This window comes from Alosa sapidissima, chromosome 3 (genome assembly GCF_018492685.1).
Source record: "Alosa sapidissima isolate fAloSap1 chromosome 3, fAloSap1.pri, whole genome shotgun sequence".
NCBI classification, from domain to species: domain Eukaryota; kingdom Metazoa; phylum Chordata; class Actinopteri; order Clupeiformes; family Clupeidae; genus Alosa; species Alosa sapidissima.
The window spans coordinates 28749123-28765352 of NC_055959.1; the positions used below are offsets into that span (position 1 = coordinate 28749123).

The window sequence follows — 16230 nt, forward strand, 5'->3', positions numbered from 1 at the left end:
TCCAGAGAATCACTGCCCTCTACCTTAAAGACCAGGGTTGACCGTACAGTATGTACTTGGAAACTGACACCACAATTCAGTGAATAAATGCAAATAGAATAAAATAGAATAGAAGTCTTTATTGTCCACTACTGTACAAATTCGTCTTTGGCCCCACAAACATGTAACAAACACAAGCAAGACTACACAACAGGTACAACATAAAGCAGACACAAACAAAGACTACACAGCAGGTACAACATAATACAACCACACACAAAGACTATACAGCAGGTACAACATATAGCAAGCACAAACAAGACTTCAAAGCAGGTACAACATATAGCACACACAAGCAAGTTTACACAGCATGGTACAACATATGGAGGCATGGAAATGTGCAAAAGAGGTTGATGTCCATAAAAGCAGTAGGGGAGACCGGGTATGGTTGTAACACATTTTTCTTCAGCACCTAAAACTACCATTTCTTTTAAAGCTACAGTTCTGGAACTTTTTGGCAAAGTACCCACATTTGTCTACTACAAGTGGCAACCATTTAAATCTCTTCTACTATATTACAGAATTTGTGAGATTATGACAAATACAGTGTGTACCTTTGTTACAACCTACCCCACTACTGGGGTAGATTGTAACACCTATTGGGGTAGATTGTAACAGGTAAAAATAAATGCAGAAAAAAAATGGAATTCCATTTGATATACTGATTTATTGCATAAACAGGGTACACAGGGTGTGAAAATAGATTCACCAACATATTGTATACCATACAATCCGTTCTTCACATAGAGAATGGAGATCATATTAACGTTTTAAACTAAATATAAAAACCACAACGTTTATACTTTTGTGTGTGTATGTATTTGTGTCTCTCATGGAAAGAGAGAGAGGGCTGAACAGTCACACACACAAAGATGAAATTAAACAGACATTAAATGGGTCTACTAGCCCCATTCCACAGGTTGTAACATATTCAAAAAATGTGTTACAACCTACCCCACCACTGTCATCCATTGTTTAGCTAGCTGTATTAGCATGGTGCTTTGACATTAGCAAGAGAGAGCTACACCATTCTTTACTAGAGAAACTATAGTTTGACCTGATGTAACTCATACAACTGTATCTACAATGGTAAAAGCACTAGAAAAAAATAAATCTAAAAAAAAAAAGTTGCTTTCTTACCTCAGATGTTGAATTTTTCTCCTTACTCTGGGATAAATGGCACTAACAACTTGAAAATGTCCATGTGTGATCGTTAAGGAAGTCTGATGAGTCAGAAACTGTCACATGGCTCATATCTTATCCCTGATTGGTGGAAATGGTGATGTTACAACTCCCCCCATGTTACAACCATACCCGGTCTCCCCTAAATAATATAAGCTAATCAGTTAATCATAAAACTCATAGATTATATTGATTTAGCAAAATAATAGATGGTGTTATAAAAGATTTCTTAAAAATGTTTCTGCTTGATGTAGGTACTCTATATCTTCTTCCTTAAGGGAGTCTTTCAAAAGTGTGATGTAGTGGATGTAAAGGATCCTGAGCTATCTGTAGGGCTTTCCTCTTAGTGTGTGTTGTGTACAGTTCCACCAGCTGCCTCTGGGGGTTCAGTATGATTTTACTGGCCATATTTATAATTTTTGTGAGTTTTACTTTGCTTCTAGCACCTAGATTCCCATACCAGCATGTGATGTTGTATGAGATGACACTTTCCAGCAGACTGGTGTAGACCATCCTCAGGACCTCTCTACTAACATCAAAACTGTTAAGTTTCCTTAAAAGAAACAATCTTTGGGTTGCCCTTTTAAAAATATGATCTGTATGTTCACTAAAATTTAGATTACGAACTAGGATAGTACCTAGATATTTAAAACTGCAGACAACCTCAACGTGTTGGCTCCCAATTGTAACTGGCTGACATGTAGGTATTCCACCCCTGGTATTGACCACAAGTTCTTTGGTCTTTGTGTGGTTTAGGACAAGAGCACTTTCCTCACACCAGGACTTAAGGCAGTGATGTGATCAAAGTAGGCCCTCTCCAGATCCCCATTTCCCCTGACCATTAAACCGACCATTGCATCGGCATATTTAAGTAGGCTAAAATGACTATCACAGATCTGCAATTCATTTATATACATGGAAAATAATACTGGGGATAGAACACAGCCTTGAGGCACTCCAGTGTTTAAAGGGAAGCTTGACAGGATTTCCCCCTCTGCTGGAGAAATTGTGCATTATGCTATTTCAAACTGTGGGAAAAGGTAACGATAAAGCACATGGATTTGTTTACAAGCTAGCAAACGGTTAGCATAAGTTTGACAGAACTATGTGGATGTTAGGCTACAAGGTAAGAAACACGATTTAAAACGAGTTTCTTGTTTCTCACTTCTCTTTCCGGGACGGTAGTCTCAATGTTGCAAGGTTGGTTTTCTGCCTGGGGATGCTAGGCGCAGCGGGGAAAGTCACCATTTTCACCGGAACAGGTCATTTAACCATCCAAATGATTTCTAAACGGGTTTATTACGTTGAAATAGTTGCCAAGGTCCCCTTTAAAATGACCTCATCAGACATGGTACCCTGTAGACTCTTTGAGGACGATCAGTTAAAAAGTCCTTAATCCATAATACATAATAATCTTTAATAATCTTTAAAAGAATGTCAGTCTTGACCGTATTAAAAGCTGAACTAAAATCTAACCCTTCTGTATTTTTCCCTCTCAGTTATACAGGTATCATGATGTATTATAGATGATTGTCTTGCAATGCATTGAGCCTAGCAGAAGAATCACTGTGTCATGATCATTAACATACTCAACATGTTCTGAACTATGCTGTGATTCCCACACCAAGTCGGGGCAGTACTAGCACTAAGACTGTAATTGGTGTCATGCCCCTTCAGTATCTCTGCGAACAGGCTGGGGCACTTTTGAAAAGGATCTAATTTACACCTTCCCATTTCTTTTTCCTTTCTCCTTTCTCCTCTTTTTTTCTCCTTCTGTCTCCTTCCCTCTCTCTCTCTCTCTCTCTCTCTCTCTCTCTCTTACTCCCTCCCTATCTCTTTCTCTCTCCCCCTCTCTCTCCCTCTCTCTCCCTCTCTATCTCCCTCAGGGTCAGGCTGACCTGCTGAAGCATGCCAAGAGTGAGGCAGTGGACACGCTGAGACAGATCCACTGCGCGGCCCAGTCCTGCGGCCTGGTGAAGAATGGAGCGGCGTCCGCAGCCACACCAGCCACACCACCTGCCGCCGGCGCCGCCTCCTCACCAGCCTCTCCGCTGCCCTCTCCGCTGCCCCCTCCTCCACCATCGCCCCACATCCTGCACCTGCCGCGCCTCGCCTCTCTGCACACCATCCCCGAGAGCGAGACCCCGAATTACGACCACTCCCCAGCATACTGAACTACACCACACACATACACATAGATACATTCTCTCTCTCTCTCTCTCACACACACACACACACACACAGATATATACACACATACACAGTTATACAGTATGCAGACACACATACACATACATACAGTATATGCACACACAGATGTACACACACACACACACACACACACACACACACACACATACTGCATACAGACACACATTAATATGTGCACACAGATGTACGCACAGACACACACACACACATACACAGAGGCGCACACACTCACATACTCACACTGGATGAGCGGAGACAAACAGGAACAGGAGTGAGCCTCTTTCTTTGAATGCTCTCACCCTGTACTTTCCACCCCCCCGCCCTCTCTGCTTCGTCCAGCTCTCTTGAAGCAGTGCGTTCTTCTTTCCCTTGTTTACTTTTAAAGCATCTCCCCTCCTGCCCCGGTGTCATCTGCATCGTCTCATCTCACTCCTGTTTGTGGAGGAGGCAGCCATTTTGACTCTTGAGTGCAACACCAGTGGGACATGTGAACTCTCTCTCTCTCTCTCTTTCTTTCTCTCTCTCTCTCCAACCTCTATTGCACAAAATAAATTTTGGAGAGGACAGAGATGCTTAAATCTGACTGTGCTTAGTCAGGAACACACTTCTCACCAACGCAAACTTTGGCACACATATTGGAACTTTAGCTCTAGGGAAGAATCAGCAGGGAGGCAGCTGAGAGTGCAGTGTAACCTCACTGGATGGCCTAGGATAGAGATTTAGTGGAGAGTGGTGTTAGCTCACCTATTTGTCATTTTTGCCTCTTTTTTAAAAATGTGTTTTTAATTTCACAAACCAATTTTACCCCTCTGCAGTAGGCTTGTGGGGCCCTATAAGAGGTGTGTGTGTGTGTGTGTGTGTGTGTGTGCGTGCGTGCGTGCGTGTGTGCGTGCGTGTGTGTGTGTGTTTGCGCGTGCATGTGTGCGTGCATGCATGCATGTGTGTATGTGTGTGTGTGTGTGTGTGTGCACATGTTTCTAAATAAGAGAGAGTAGGAGAGTGTATATGAGAGAAAGAGATATATTGTTGTCAGTGCTCAGATAAAATCTTAAAGATGTCTTTACAAACTGGAACGCAAACTGCTATTAATTATGCATCAGGACTGGGAAGACAAACACAATTCTGGAATGTTTTAGGAGAGGGCCGTTCTAGTTCTGCTGTACATCACAAACAAACTCAGCCGTAGTATCAACAACAGGAATGTACTGACCACCAATTTCCTCTGACCAATAAGTGATATAAAATAGACTTCCACCAGGACTAGTACATGGGCACTACTCTATTGGAACACTCTCCTTTACAAATGCTCTGCTAATAATGATTAATATGATTATTTTAATTATTACTATTATTATTGTCCTTAGATATATTAATATTCCAATTATTTTATATAAATTCACGTGAAGCAAATGCTGTCAGGAGACCTGTCTATTGTGTGATGGTTCCTCTCAGATGGATAAATTACAGGGGAACTGACTGACTGAAGTACTGTGGTAACAGGAGTGGCACTTCTAGAAGGCTCTGGAAAGGCCTACACAAAGGTGTTGAGCACAGCCATGGCATTGGTCAAGGCTTTCTTTCTGTGTGGACACTCGAGCAGGCTGGTCGAAGCTGCTGCTACCAGGTAACCTACTTAAAGGGGGTGTTTTTACATCAGTGGACTTCCATCATGATGTAAGGCCTAAAGGTGAATGTCCCTGGCGGCCTGTTTGATGAGCAGGGTATCGACAGGTTTGATTGATGTTCTCAAAATGTCTGTGATGTGTGTGATGATGATGTTCAAACAGTCAGTCTGTCTCTGGTCCAGGAGGAGACGTAGTCTCTTTTGTAATTAAAATACATTTGGGAGTATTCAACTGGAACAAGTGTTCTCTCCTTCTTTTTTTGGTTTTCTGTGTGTGTGTGTGTGTGTGTGTGTGTGTGTGTGTGCGTGTATGTGAGCAGTTGTAGCTCAAAGCTCAGGTATAAAGCACAGAGTTTTTGTTTGATCACAGTATAATATTAGATCTTAAAAAATGTCTGATATCCTAACTTCAGGCACAGAAAATGTCCTTGCTTTAAGCCCTGCAATAGCCTAACCTATGTGGAATAAAAAAAACAATTTAGTGGAAATGCATGGATTCCAGTTTCTTCCAGTAGCAGCAACTGGAATCCATGCATTTCCACAGAATTATTTTTGGAATCTGATCCCTTATCATACATGTTCATTCTTACTCGCTGCTTGACTTATCGTGACTAAATTCAAGATGGCTGCAAACGCTAAACTTTGTGAAGATACTGTCTGCATAAATCGTCTTGTAAGTAAAGTACCAGTGCTTTTTCAAAGTTTTTAATGTCTCGTTTTAAATGTCAGGGCCCTCGGAAGTCTACCAATGAAGTGTGGAGATACATTGAGCCTCGTAAATGGTGTAAAACAGTGATTTATTTGCATGGCTAGCCCGATGCCGAAGCACCACCATTGAAAAAGCTGTTGGTAGCATCGGCTAACTAGCGCCAGATTTTGGAGTGCAGGGGACAAGCTGAGATGGGCTATGAGACATACGTTCACACTCGGTATCATGTTTCAACACACTTTAGGTCAATATCACACCGGAATTCTCCTTTAAGTAAGGCTGTGGGAGGGAGGGAGGGGTTGTGCATATGTGCTAATATAGCCTTTAAACAGTGTAGCAGTAAAAACAGTAGGCCAGTGGACAGTCGGTACACAAACATGGAGAAGGTGGAGAGGCAAGACAGACTATGCAGAGAAGTCTATCTCTCCTTTCCCTTTAGTGAAGCATTGAACAGTTCAATGGCCCTGGGGACAAATGACTTCCTCAGTCTGTCAGTTGTGCATGACAGTGAGTGAAGTCTCCAGCTGATCAAGCTCTTCTGCTTTGTTATAGTGCTGTGGAGTGGATGACAGTCATTGATCAGTTTGTTTAGGGTCCTTTTATCTGATATTGAAGTGATGCACTCCAGTTCAGCTCCCATGACAGAGCCAGCTTTCCTTACCAGCTTGTCTAGTCTCCCAGCATCCCTCTTCTTTGTGCTTCCTCCCTAGCATACCACAGCAGAAGAGGACGCTGGCAACAACAGACTGGTAAAACATCCTGAGGAGATTGCTGCAGACATTGGAGGACCGCAGCCTCCTCAGGAAGTACAGCCTGCTCTGTCCTTTCTTGTAGAGTGCTTCAGTATTGGCTGACCAGTCCAGTTTATTGTCCAGGTGTAAACCCAGATACTTGTAAGTGTTTACCACCTCCATATTGACCCCATCAATGGACACTGGTAGCAGAGCGGGCTTAGACCTGCGGAAATCCACCACCATCTCCTTGGTCTTCGCAGTGTTGAGTTGAAGGTGGTTGAGTTTGCACCATTGCACAAAGTCCTCCACCAGGCTCCTGTACTCCTCCTCTTGCTCGTCCCTGATACACCCCACAATTGCAGTATCGTCCAAAAACTTCTGCATGTGGCATGACTCAGTGGCAGAAGTCAGACGTGTACAGGGTGAACAGGACTGGAGAGAGCACAGTTCCCTGTGGAGCTCCGGTGCTGCTGATCAGTGTCAGAGAGACAGTTCTTCAGTCTGACAAACTGTGGCTGCTCGGTCAGGTAATCTGTAGTCCAGGAAACTAGGTGAGCGTCCACACCCATCTGCAAGAGCTTGTCTCCCAGTCAGAGGCGGGGTTGGATGGTGTTAAAAGCACTTGAGAAGTCAAAGAACATGATTCTCACAGCACTTTTCCACTTTTCCATTAGGAATGATATCCAGCAATGGCATGTCCTACAACAGTCTTGAAACTGGAAAATGTTGACACTGGAGCTCTTGTTTAGATCAATTGTGCCCCCTAGTGGATCACTTTCCATAAATGAGGAGTCTCTCAATGAGGAATCTCTCACTCTATCTGATGCATCAGACTAATGTGAATACCTCTAGTGAATAGTAGCCTACTGCAGCACACCCTTAGAGAAATCTTTTGTTATCTGCCTATAATTTGACTATGCCTATACCCACACATCCCAGTACTATGAACAATACCACAATAAAGTAATCTCATTGATTAACATGCAATCTGTTAGCATGTCTGCATGTGATTGTTCGTAAATCATGTAAGACTTCTCTTACCGTCTTATGCCTTACGGTAGTGAAAAAGGTGTCTTTCATGATACATCCTAACCACAGAACACATCTACTGCACCTCCCACTTTGTTCATGTTCTATGGCCCTGTCAAAAATAGTTTGCTTTGCATAGTGCCAGGAACATGTTCTTTTTTCTGAATGTAAACAGTATGGATAGCTAGAGGACCACGATGACCAATTTGTTGAATTAGAAAAGTGTGTTGCATTATGTTAATGAACTCAAATGACAGGTGCATCTCAAAATAATAGAATATCATGGAAAAGTAAAAAATGTTTCTATAATTTAAATATTTCAAGCCTCTTTGTTTTAATCTTGATGATTACAGTTTACAGCTCATGGAAATCAAAAATCCAGTATCTCAAAATATTAGAATAAAGAATTTATGAGAAATGTCGACCTGAGAAGAGCTCTAACCAGATAATTACGTCTAAAGACCTTTATATTATTACATTATATTCTATTATATTCTATTTTTTTAAATGCACCTGTACTGTATATGGTCACAGTAGCTGCATTTAAAGTGAAGGTAACTTTAAATGCAATTTAAATGCAACACTAAATGTTGGTGAACGTAAGGTGAATGTGGATGTAATATTGAATGAAATGGGATGAATTCCAACACACACACTGTGTGTGTATTTGTCTGATTACGCAAATCATTAATGTAACAGAATTCTAAAGGAATAGCAAACAGGCCCCCCCCCCCCCCCCTGTCTCTTATTTGGAGCCCTCTATGATCCTGGCTTTGTGTCACCTTCTGTCTCCTTTGAGAAATCCTTGAGGGCATTGAGTTGTTTACACACAGACCCTTAATTACTTTTGACCACCACACACACTCAGCACAACGGCATTTGCTAACAAGGTGCAGACGTCCCACCACAACAATGCCACTCCTGAGCCCTCGTGGAGTCCGGCACACAGTATCCGTGGTTACATCAACACATGAGGTAGTTTTCCTGACAGACAAGCAGCTAATCACCCTAATGACTAAAAAAATACTGACAATTAGATTGCAACCATTCTTCAAAGTGAGCAACACAAGCCCAAAAAGGTCAACCCCTTAGACGGCTGGACTGTGTGTCATTGTTGGTCATCACCCAATGCCCACAGACCTTTTAGTCTGGCCCTACCCATCCAGATGTGTTCAGATTGGGTTGAGATGGTATAAAATCAGGTCTGAGTTGGACAAATAACCAACAAGGTATCCAGCAAGTGTCACAAGGATGAGGACTTCTGCAACACACTGTGAAACTCTGATGTATGTCACCTCTGATAAGGTAGGCACAATAACCTAAATTCTAACATCTCCTGGAACAAGCTGGAAAATCGGTTGAACTGATTTGTAAGACATGCCTTAGCATAACCCATGCATCAAGAGTAGGACAGTTGTGCTCAGTAGATTAAGTACTAAAAGTCTACATAGAGTGCTCAGTAGATTAAGTAGGCCTACTGGTTCTAAAACATTTTGGTAAGAATGGGTGGAGGGGGTGGGGGTCATATTTGTTTTTATCTAAGTAATTTTAAAAGTAGCCTATCTAAAGTTCCAGTTTACGTTGTAAAATGTGTGCTTCATGTAAGTAATAGCTGCTATCTGACGTTTTGTAACTTGCCTCCATCCATACAGAGAGTTCAAATGCTTCTCTTCCTCGCGGTCCTCGTGCACCTGGCCTGTGATGCTGAGGGCGCAACCAGTTGCTGCACGCGAAAACATCGACCCTGCAGCCTCTACGAGTTGCTGTGCCGACGGGTAGACGGTAACGGCACAGTGCAAGGCGTGCGCTTCCCAGGTAACGCAGCTGCGGGAATTTTGACGCTTGGAAAACGAAGGACAGGTGAGCGTCGCCTTCAAAATCGACTACAACAACTCCTGCATGGCTCGCGGAACCAGGCGGCCGGAATACTGACCATGGGGAAACGATTGGAAAGCAGTGAAAGCGACGGAATCCTTCAGGAAATGCATGACACCTCTACGACTGACTCGGAGCAACTTAGAATTTCGACTCAACCAAGAATAATGAGGTTGTAATGTGACAGTTATCATGCACGTTAATATTGTGTTAATTAATTGTGTAGACGAGTATTAAACGACCTGAATGAATTATGATGTAATCTAATCGAATCAGATAATGAATATAGGCTGATGTTTTCATTATCGTCTACATTTATGTTGAAATGAGCATCATCCCAACTACTTGTATGGTGAAGTTATGGCCACTAGATGGCAGATTTGTGTACATTTTTGTACATAAATCATGCCTCATGTTTAACATAACTAATGTAAAAAAGTTAATATAGCGCACCAAACAGGTGAATAAACTAAACGTTTCTGAGCTGAAAATCGTTGCTTGTCATAGGCTACACATGTTATTTCAGCCACTGGATCTATGAATGTACCATTCAGAGGTTAAACTAAGATTTGTATTGTGGCAGAGCTGTCCAAACTGGGGGATGGTCACTGGGTAGCCTATATTTCTATCATAGGCCGATAAAATATTATCTTCATGGCGGTCTACTTTTGAAGTCCTCTCCCTGTAGTTTTCTGGTTATTTACATTTACATTTCATGTCATGTAAACTGTACCTCTGAAACTTCAAACCTAAGTTAAATAGATTTATGAGCATAGATCAGCATGTCTAAGCAATATTGGTAACTGAGGACAAATAAATCTTGAGTAAATGAAATAAAGCCTTGTTCTTGTATACATCAAGATTACACCAACACGTTTACCATTAATGATATAGCTATAAAAATGGTTCATATTACCTAGAGAAACTGAGTTGCTCTGATATTACTTCTCAAACCACAGTAGCCTAGGCTATATGCTTGATTTCAATATATGCTGACTTGCTTATTTGAACAAAAGTGTCAAATATCTTAATTCAACAGTTATGTTTAATAGCCTATAATTGAAACATTGTTTAAAGAAAATGAAAATGTAGGACGTAGCTTCAACCCACTGACAGAAAAAAAAAAGAAAACCCTGTAAAACTTGTAATGTTCGCAAGTTCTCGACTCAATATGTTATCTACAGCTAAAAACAAACTGCTAAAACCTGTTTTTACTTTGAATTATTATTAATAAAAAAACGTATTGCCGAAGATATGCAAGAATGACTGCCTCAGACACAGTACAATATAGGCTTATGTGCTAGGGCTGAGCCCCGGACAGCCCTGGACCCAATAACCCCTGGTACCATTAATAATTTAGGCATTGTGCACACTCTCAACAATTCACAGAGTAGCATTATAACCACATTAATTGTAGCCTACCTCTCATTGCTTGTCAAATATATCTGCATTGCCACAAGTCTTGGGTTGCCACCCACAATGAGTTGTCCCTCATAATTAGATGTTGACATACAAGCAACCAATTAATCTTTCATGAGGTCTTTAGGTAGAACATTTTGTGAAAGCATAAGTTCATTCATGTCTAATTATTATAGAAGTTATATTATGTGTGTGCTTTAGGTACAGTACATAGCACAAGTGTGTGAGTCCTTGATTATGCATGTGGACAGCTTGATAGGGAAGCACTGGGGGAGGGGGGGCAATTAGGTGGGAGGAGACAAAATGTTAATGATCTGTCTTTGATAACATGACCTATACTGAGAGAGAAAAAGAGAGAGAGAGGCTGTGTGTGTGTGTGTGAGAGAGAGAGAGAGAGAGAGAGAGAAGAGAGAGAGAGAGAGAGAGAGAGAGAGAGAGAGAGAGAGAGAGAGGAATCAGAGGGGACAGATGTGAATTATAAGAAAATCAGGTGGGGGATCAGTAATTTCACAGAGAGAAAAGACTATAAATTGGAAGCGCTTCTTGAAGGACCCAACCCCCTGCACACAGAGAGGAGATAATAATCACGAGAGAGGAGGGAGGGAGGGAGGCAGACGGTGAGTAAAGGTGGGCTGAACTGAGCTGACAGCACTTCATGGGAGTCAGAGATTGGTGGAGAGGGACTGCACAGCATCTGATAGAGGCAGAGTAGCGGGAGTAGACCATGTTAAACAACCACATATCCATCTGAACAGAGGACATTGATTCACTCTCTCACCCTGAGGAGCTTCACAGGAAGGAGACACTGTGGAGATGAACAGTAATTGTATCAAGGATGGCTGCAAGCAAATGCAAGAATATAAACTGGTGAAAGAAAGGACTTATTGAAAGACAAAGAGAAAGAGCTTCATACACAGTTGAGATGAATATTCAACAGCTTACTGGAAGCACAGCGGTCTTCTCTGGAGCCATGTGGAGAAACTAAGTGTGCTCTGGGAAGACCACAGACCTCCCTTCTGGAGCGCCAGCAGTGTAGAGGAGTGAACAGGAGAGGAGGGGAGAGGAGAGGAGAGGTGCCAAACTCTACTGACTGACATGCACGCCTGACTGAAGAGCTGAGGTGAAGCACTGTACAAGGCAACAGCTGCTCGTTTATTTTGTATGTGAAGCCCGTTTTAAAAGGACTCTAGGACCTACATCTGTAGACTGCAGACTCATCCTGTAGACTGAGACTGTACACTCAGACCTACATCTGACATGAAGTATAGAAGATATGGAGCTGAAACCACAGCCAGCTCCAGTGAACAGAAATGACATTAAGAAACTGAAGGTAAATATATATATTTTTTTTATTCTTAGATACGTCCGGCAATGTCGATTAAAGAATCATATTTATGACAAAGTTCCCTTGTTATATTGAAGTGTAAAGATCCTAGCCGAACAGAACTATCAACTGTCTTGTGTTACATTTATTAAGATCTGAAATGTAATGTACCAATTTAGTTATTTGCTTTACTGGAAGCCATGCATGCTTAAATGATCTTATCAACATGCAGAAATGCTGTTTTGAGTCATGCTATTACCAGTGATAAAATATGGTGGAGTTTACCGCATTGTGTTGAACAGTGAGTGCTTCTGTGCTGTTTCGCTGTGAATGATGCGCTGCTGGGTTGTGCTATCCGTGTTCTGTTCATTTCTTTCAGTAGCTATGCTATTTTGGATCATAACTTTGATGTGGACTCTGACACTGTGCCTTTTCCCCACTGAACTAACTGCAAAGTGCAAACCCTTTCCCTCTCTCTGATGAGGTGATGCAGTAAGTGTGCGGTCAAAGAAGTGGAACTTGCAAAGATGCCAATCATGAAAGGGCTTCTTGCCCCACAGAACACCTTCCTGGATGCCATTGCTAAGCGTTTTGACGGCACCCGTGAGTAGACTGTGACCAGATTGTGTAACCATTATTATTATTATTATTAGTAGTAGTAGTAGTAGTATTAATAATAATAATAATAATAATAGTTTTGCTATGTTATTATAATACTGTATGTAAACATTTAAATACATTTTCTCAAATGTTTACAACCAAGGGTGGCATTAATAAAACAATTAAGTAAATCAGTTAGATACAGTAAATTATATAAAATTACTTTTGAAATAATAACCTCTTATTTAAATAATAATATATAAAGCATGTACATTTGTGAAAATAGGTTTCGGACATGTAAACATATATGTGCAAGAATATTTACATACAATAATCCATTCAATCAATATGTCATTTGAAAAGAAAAAAAAAAGATGGCTGTCAATTACATTTCCATTTGGACTCTGGAAAGCGCAGCTGGGTGTTTTATTGACAGGTCATGGGCTAAATATAGGAAAGGTCACATTATATATTACCTGTCATTACCCGTCTCCAAATCACCATCTGGACCCCTATGGATTATGTTCAGTGTCAGGTCAAGCAGCTCACTCAGTTGTATTAGAAAGAGCATTATTGTCATATGCTGTCATCTTTAGTGTCTTGGAAGGGTTGCTCTGTAGGGGGAAGATGGCTTTATTGGTTTCAGTTTTATTTTGTGATTTTTCCAATACAGCAATATTATGATTGCACCTTTTTCACAAAATCTTATTCATACTTTTTTTTCTTTTTTTACAAAATATTCATACATAAACATTTCCACCTTTGTATGTGGCTCTACTGTACCACATGAATAGGGTTGCAAAATTCCGGGAATTTTCAAAATTGGAAAATTTCCATGGGAATTAACGGGAATATATGGGAATTAACAGGAATAAATGGGAATTAATGGGAATAAAATGGGAATTTTTAATATGGCAAGTTAGTCTATAACAGGGGACTTAAATGTAGTGGACAAAACCCCATCTTGCAGTCTAATATTAGTTAAAACAACCTGATTTAATGCAATTTCAGTCAAATTTCTACCCTGCACATATGTCAATCACATGCACACAGCAATCGGCATAGGCTGCTAGACATAAAGGAAACCTATGGTGCGTTCATATGCATTTTTTTTCCAACCAATCGGATTTTGTTGTTGAGTGGTGTGGTGTATCTTGGGCAGTTCAGTGTTGCTAGTTTAGCACACTAGTAAACCATAGGCAGAGAATGGGATTCTCGCTAGCATGCTAGCTAGCTTTGTATGCTACTGTAAGCTAAGCGAAAATACGAACATACAAATCATATTGCTTATTACGAAACAAAATGTTAATGTTTGTATATGAAACAGTTTGTATGAATTACCCAAAATTCCCAGTTAATTCCCGTAAATTCCCATTAATTCCCATAATTTCCTAGCCTGGGTGCCATTCCGAACTTAGTCCCGCCCACAACATTTGAGGTCGGGAAGTTCGGTCTGGCATTGCTTCATTGTGGTGGAAGTATGCTCGCCCTACGATGATGGACAGGTGAGAAACAGCGCCTGGTCTATCACGTCATCTGAGCACACTTAGATTAGGCTTATATTTGAAACAAAAACGCTGTGGCTAGAAGGATACATGGCTTTTAAGACCCCATATTGAAAATTAATATTATTTAATGAGGTTGTATCACTGAAAACGATTATTTCTGAAAACTTTGGCCAAAGTTGAGATGTGGGAAAACTCGTGGTTTCACTTTCATCAAGGGAAAACAGAGCTGTTGCATTGCGACATGTTCCCTCGTTCATAAAATCTCTGATTGACCACCTGTTCGAGGGATTTGCGACGGAGGGTATATAGGATAAAAACGGAGGGTATATAGGAGAAGAAGGATGGTTCGTGTGTTTTTTTCCTACACCTCACGGTAAACTATTTTGTTGCTCTGATTGGTTAGGTCTAGCCAATTGAGTGCAGAGGCATTCCCCCCCTGTATCGGTTGAAACACGCCCCATAATTACGTCCCAATGGAGCAGTATCAGACTTATATTCTAACTAGAATTGAGTATGACTACGTGAGGCTAATAATTTCCTTTAATTCCATGAAAGTGTCCAATTTGGAATATTTCCAAAATTCCCCAGCTTAACTTCCCATGGTAAGTTTCCAGAAAGTTTCCGGAAATTTACTGGAAATTTTCCGCCTCTTTGCAACCCTACACATGAATGTATTGTAACGTCGGCGCAAAAGACAGTGTTAGCGTTCTCCCGCGCAGGGCATCCTGGGATACGAGAGCGAACATTTGGGGGGTTTATGTCGTTAATTCTCCTTAGTTTTGAGTGTAATGTTAGCGTCTTTATTGTAACATGTTTCCCTTTTAGTTCTCCCTCGTGTGTGATCCTTTTTGTGTGGGGGGCTGCGTCCTCCCCTGTATGTGTAGTGTGTGTGTCTGCTTGACATGCCCCGTGTGTATTGAGTTCTGTGTCTGAGTCCCTGCCCTCGTTCTCGCAATAAACCATTCCTTAGAACAACGTTTGGTGTCTTGAAACCTTCAAACGTCACAGTATCCTTCTTATATCTGCTCTTGTGCTAACAGACACACAAAGAACCTTAAAGGACCACCATGCAAGCCTGAGTGCTTTTTCTCTACAAAGCTCCCCCTAGCATCCTTGATTATGATTGGCTGAATCGTGTTCGATGCTGTTGTATATTTTCCCGATATAGCACGGCTGAGACCGCATTTCGTTCTATATTAATGCGCTTAGAATGTATAACGGTTCAAATTCAAAGTTGCTGAGCAACAATTCCGATAATAATCCTTATCCTTATTATCCTTAAACTAGTGATCCTTAGTGATGCTATTGATACTCATTAGAGTCTCAGATTACAAAGAATAGGCCCATAACACTCCCGACTCATATAGGTGCACACACACACACACACACAAACACACACACACACACACGCATACACACACACACACACAAACACACACACTCACACAAAGGGAGAAAGATAGAGAATGAATAAACATTAGCAGAAACACAGCATGCAAACAATTAGTATGATGAAAATAAGAGGAAACATATCAGCTAAGCATCACCTGATGGTTATTAAACCCCACTCATAGTGCTTATCTATTTGTGATTTGACAGAGCGGGTTCCTCGAAATATCCTGTTGTTTGCAAAGAGGTCTTGCAGGGTCACCGTTTAATGGAATAAAGTGGTGTGTTGTGAAACAGAGAATCTAAGCCTTTCTCCCTCTGAACAATGAACTCCATCAATTCACAGACCTCTCTTAGTAAAACGCTAGAGAGACAGATAGAGACAGACACGAGTCTGCCACCCACCTGTAGTCCTTTATCACCTGTCCAGCCAGAAGGGTCTCATTCTTCATTTCCTCTCACACTACATCGTTTTTGAGTTTGTCAAGACCTGGGGTACATTAAAGCTCTACTTGTCACTGAATGGAGAGAGCTGCACTGTGTGAGTGAATGTTTAATGCTTCTGTTTGGTAATATAAGAGACGCAT

The 16230-nt window shown here is 41.3% G+C and overlaps 2 protein-coding genes across 3 annotated transcripts in view; both read left to right on the plus strand.

Moving 5' to 3' along the window:
• The window catches only part of si:ch211-210g13.5 (inactive phospholipase C-like protein 2), an 86814-nt gene extending 83304 nt beyond the window's left edge, over nt 1-3510 (plus strand). For both annotated transcript variants that reach the window (XM_042086370.1, XM_042086371.1), the window contains exon 6: nt 3108-3510. In XM_042086370.1, coding sequence (XP_041942304.1) covers nt 3108-3395 — 288 coding nt within the window. In that variant the 3' untranslated portion in view covers nt 3396-3510. The remainder of the gene's footprint in view (nt 1-3107) is intronic.
• Nucleotides 3511-11904: 8394 nt separating this feature from the next.
• The window catches only part of kcnh4a (potassium voltage-gated channel, subfamily H (eag-related), member 4a), a 31368-nt gene continuing 27042 nt past the window's right edge, over nt 11905-16230 (plus strand). Inside the window, exons 1-2 of the mRNA XM_042086369.1 lie at nt 11905-12152; nt 12631-12749. Coding sequence (XP_041942303.1) covers nt 12674-12749 — 76 coding nt within the window. The 5' untranslated portion in view covers nt 11905-12152; nt 12631-12673. The remainder of the gene's footprint in view (nt 12153-12630; nt 12750-16230) is intronic.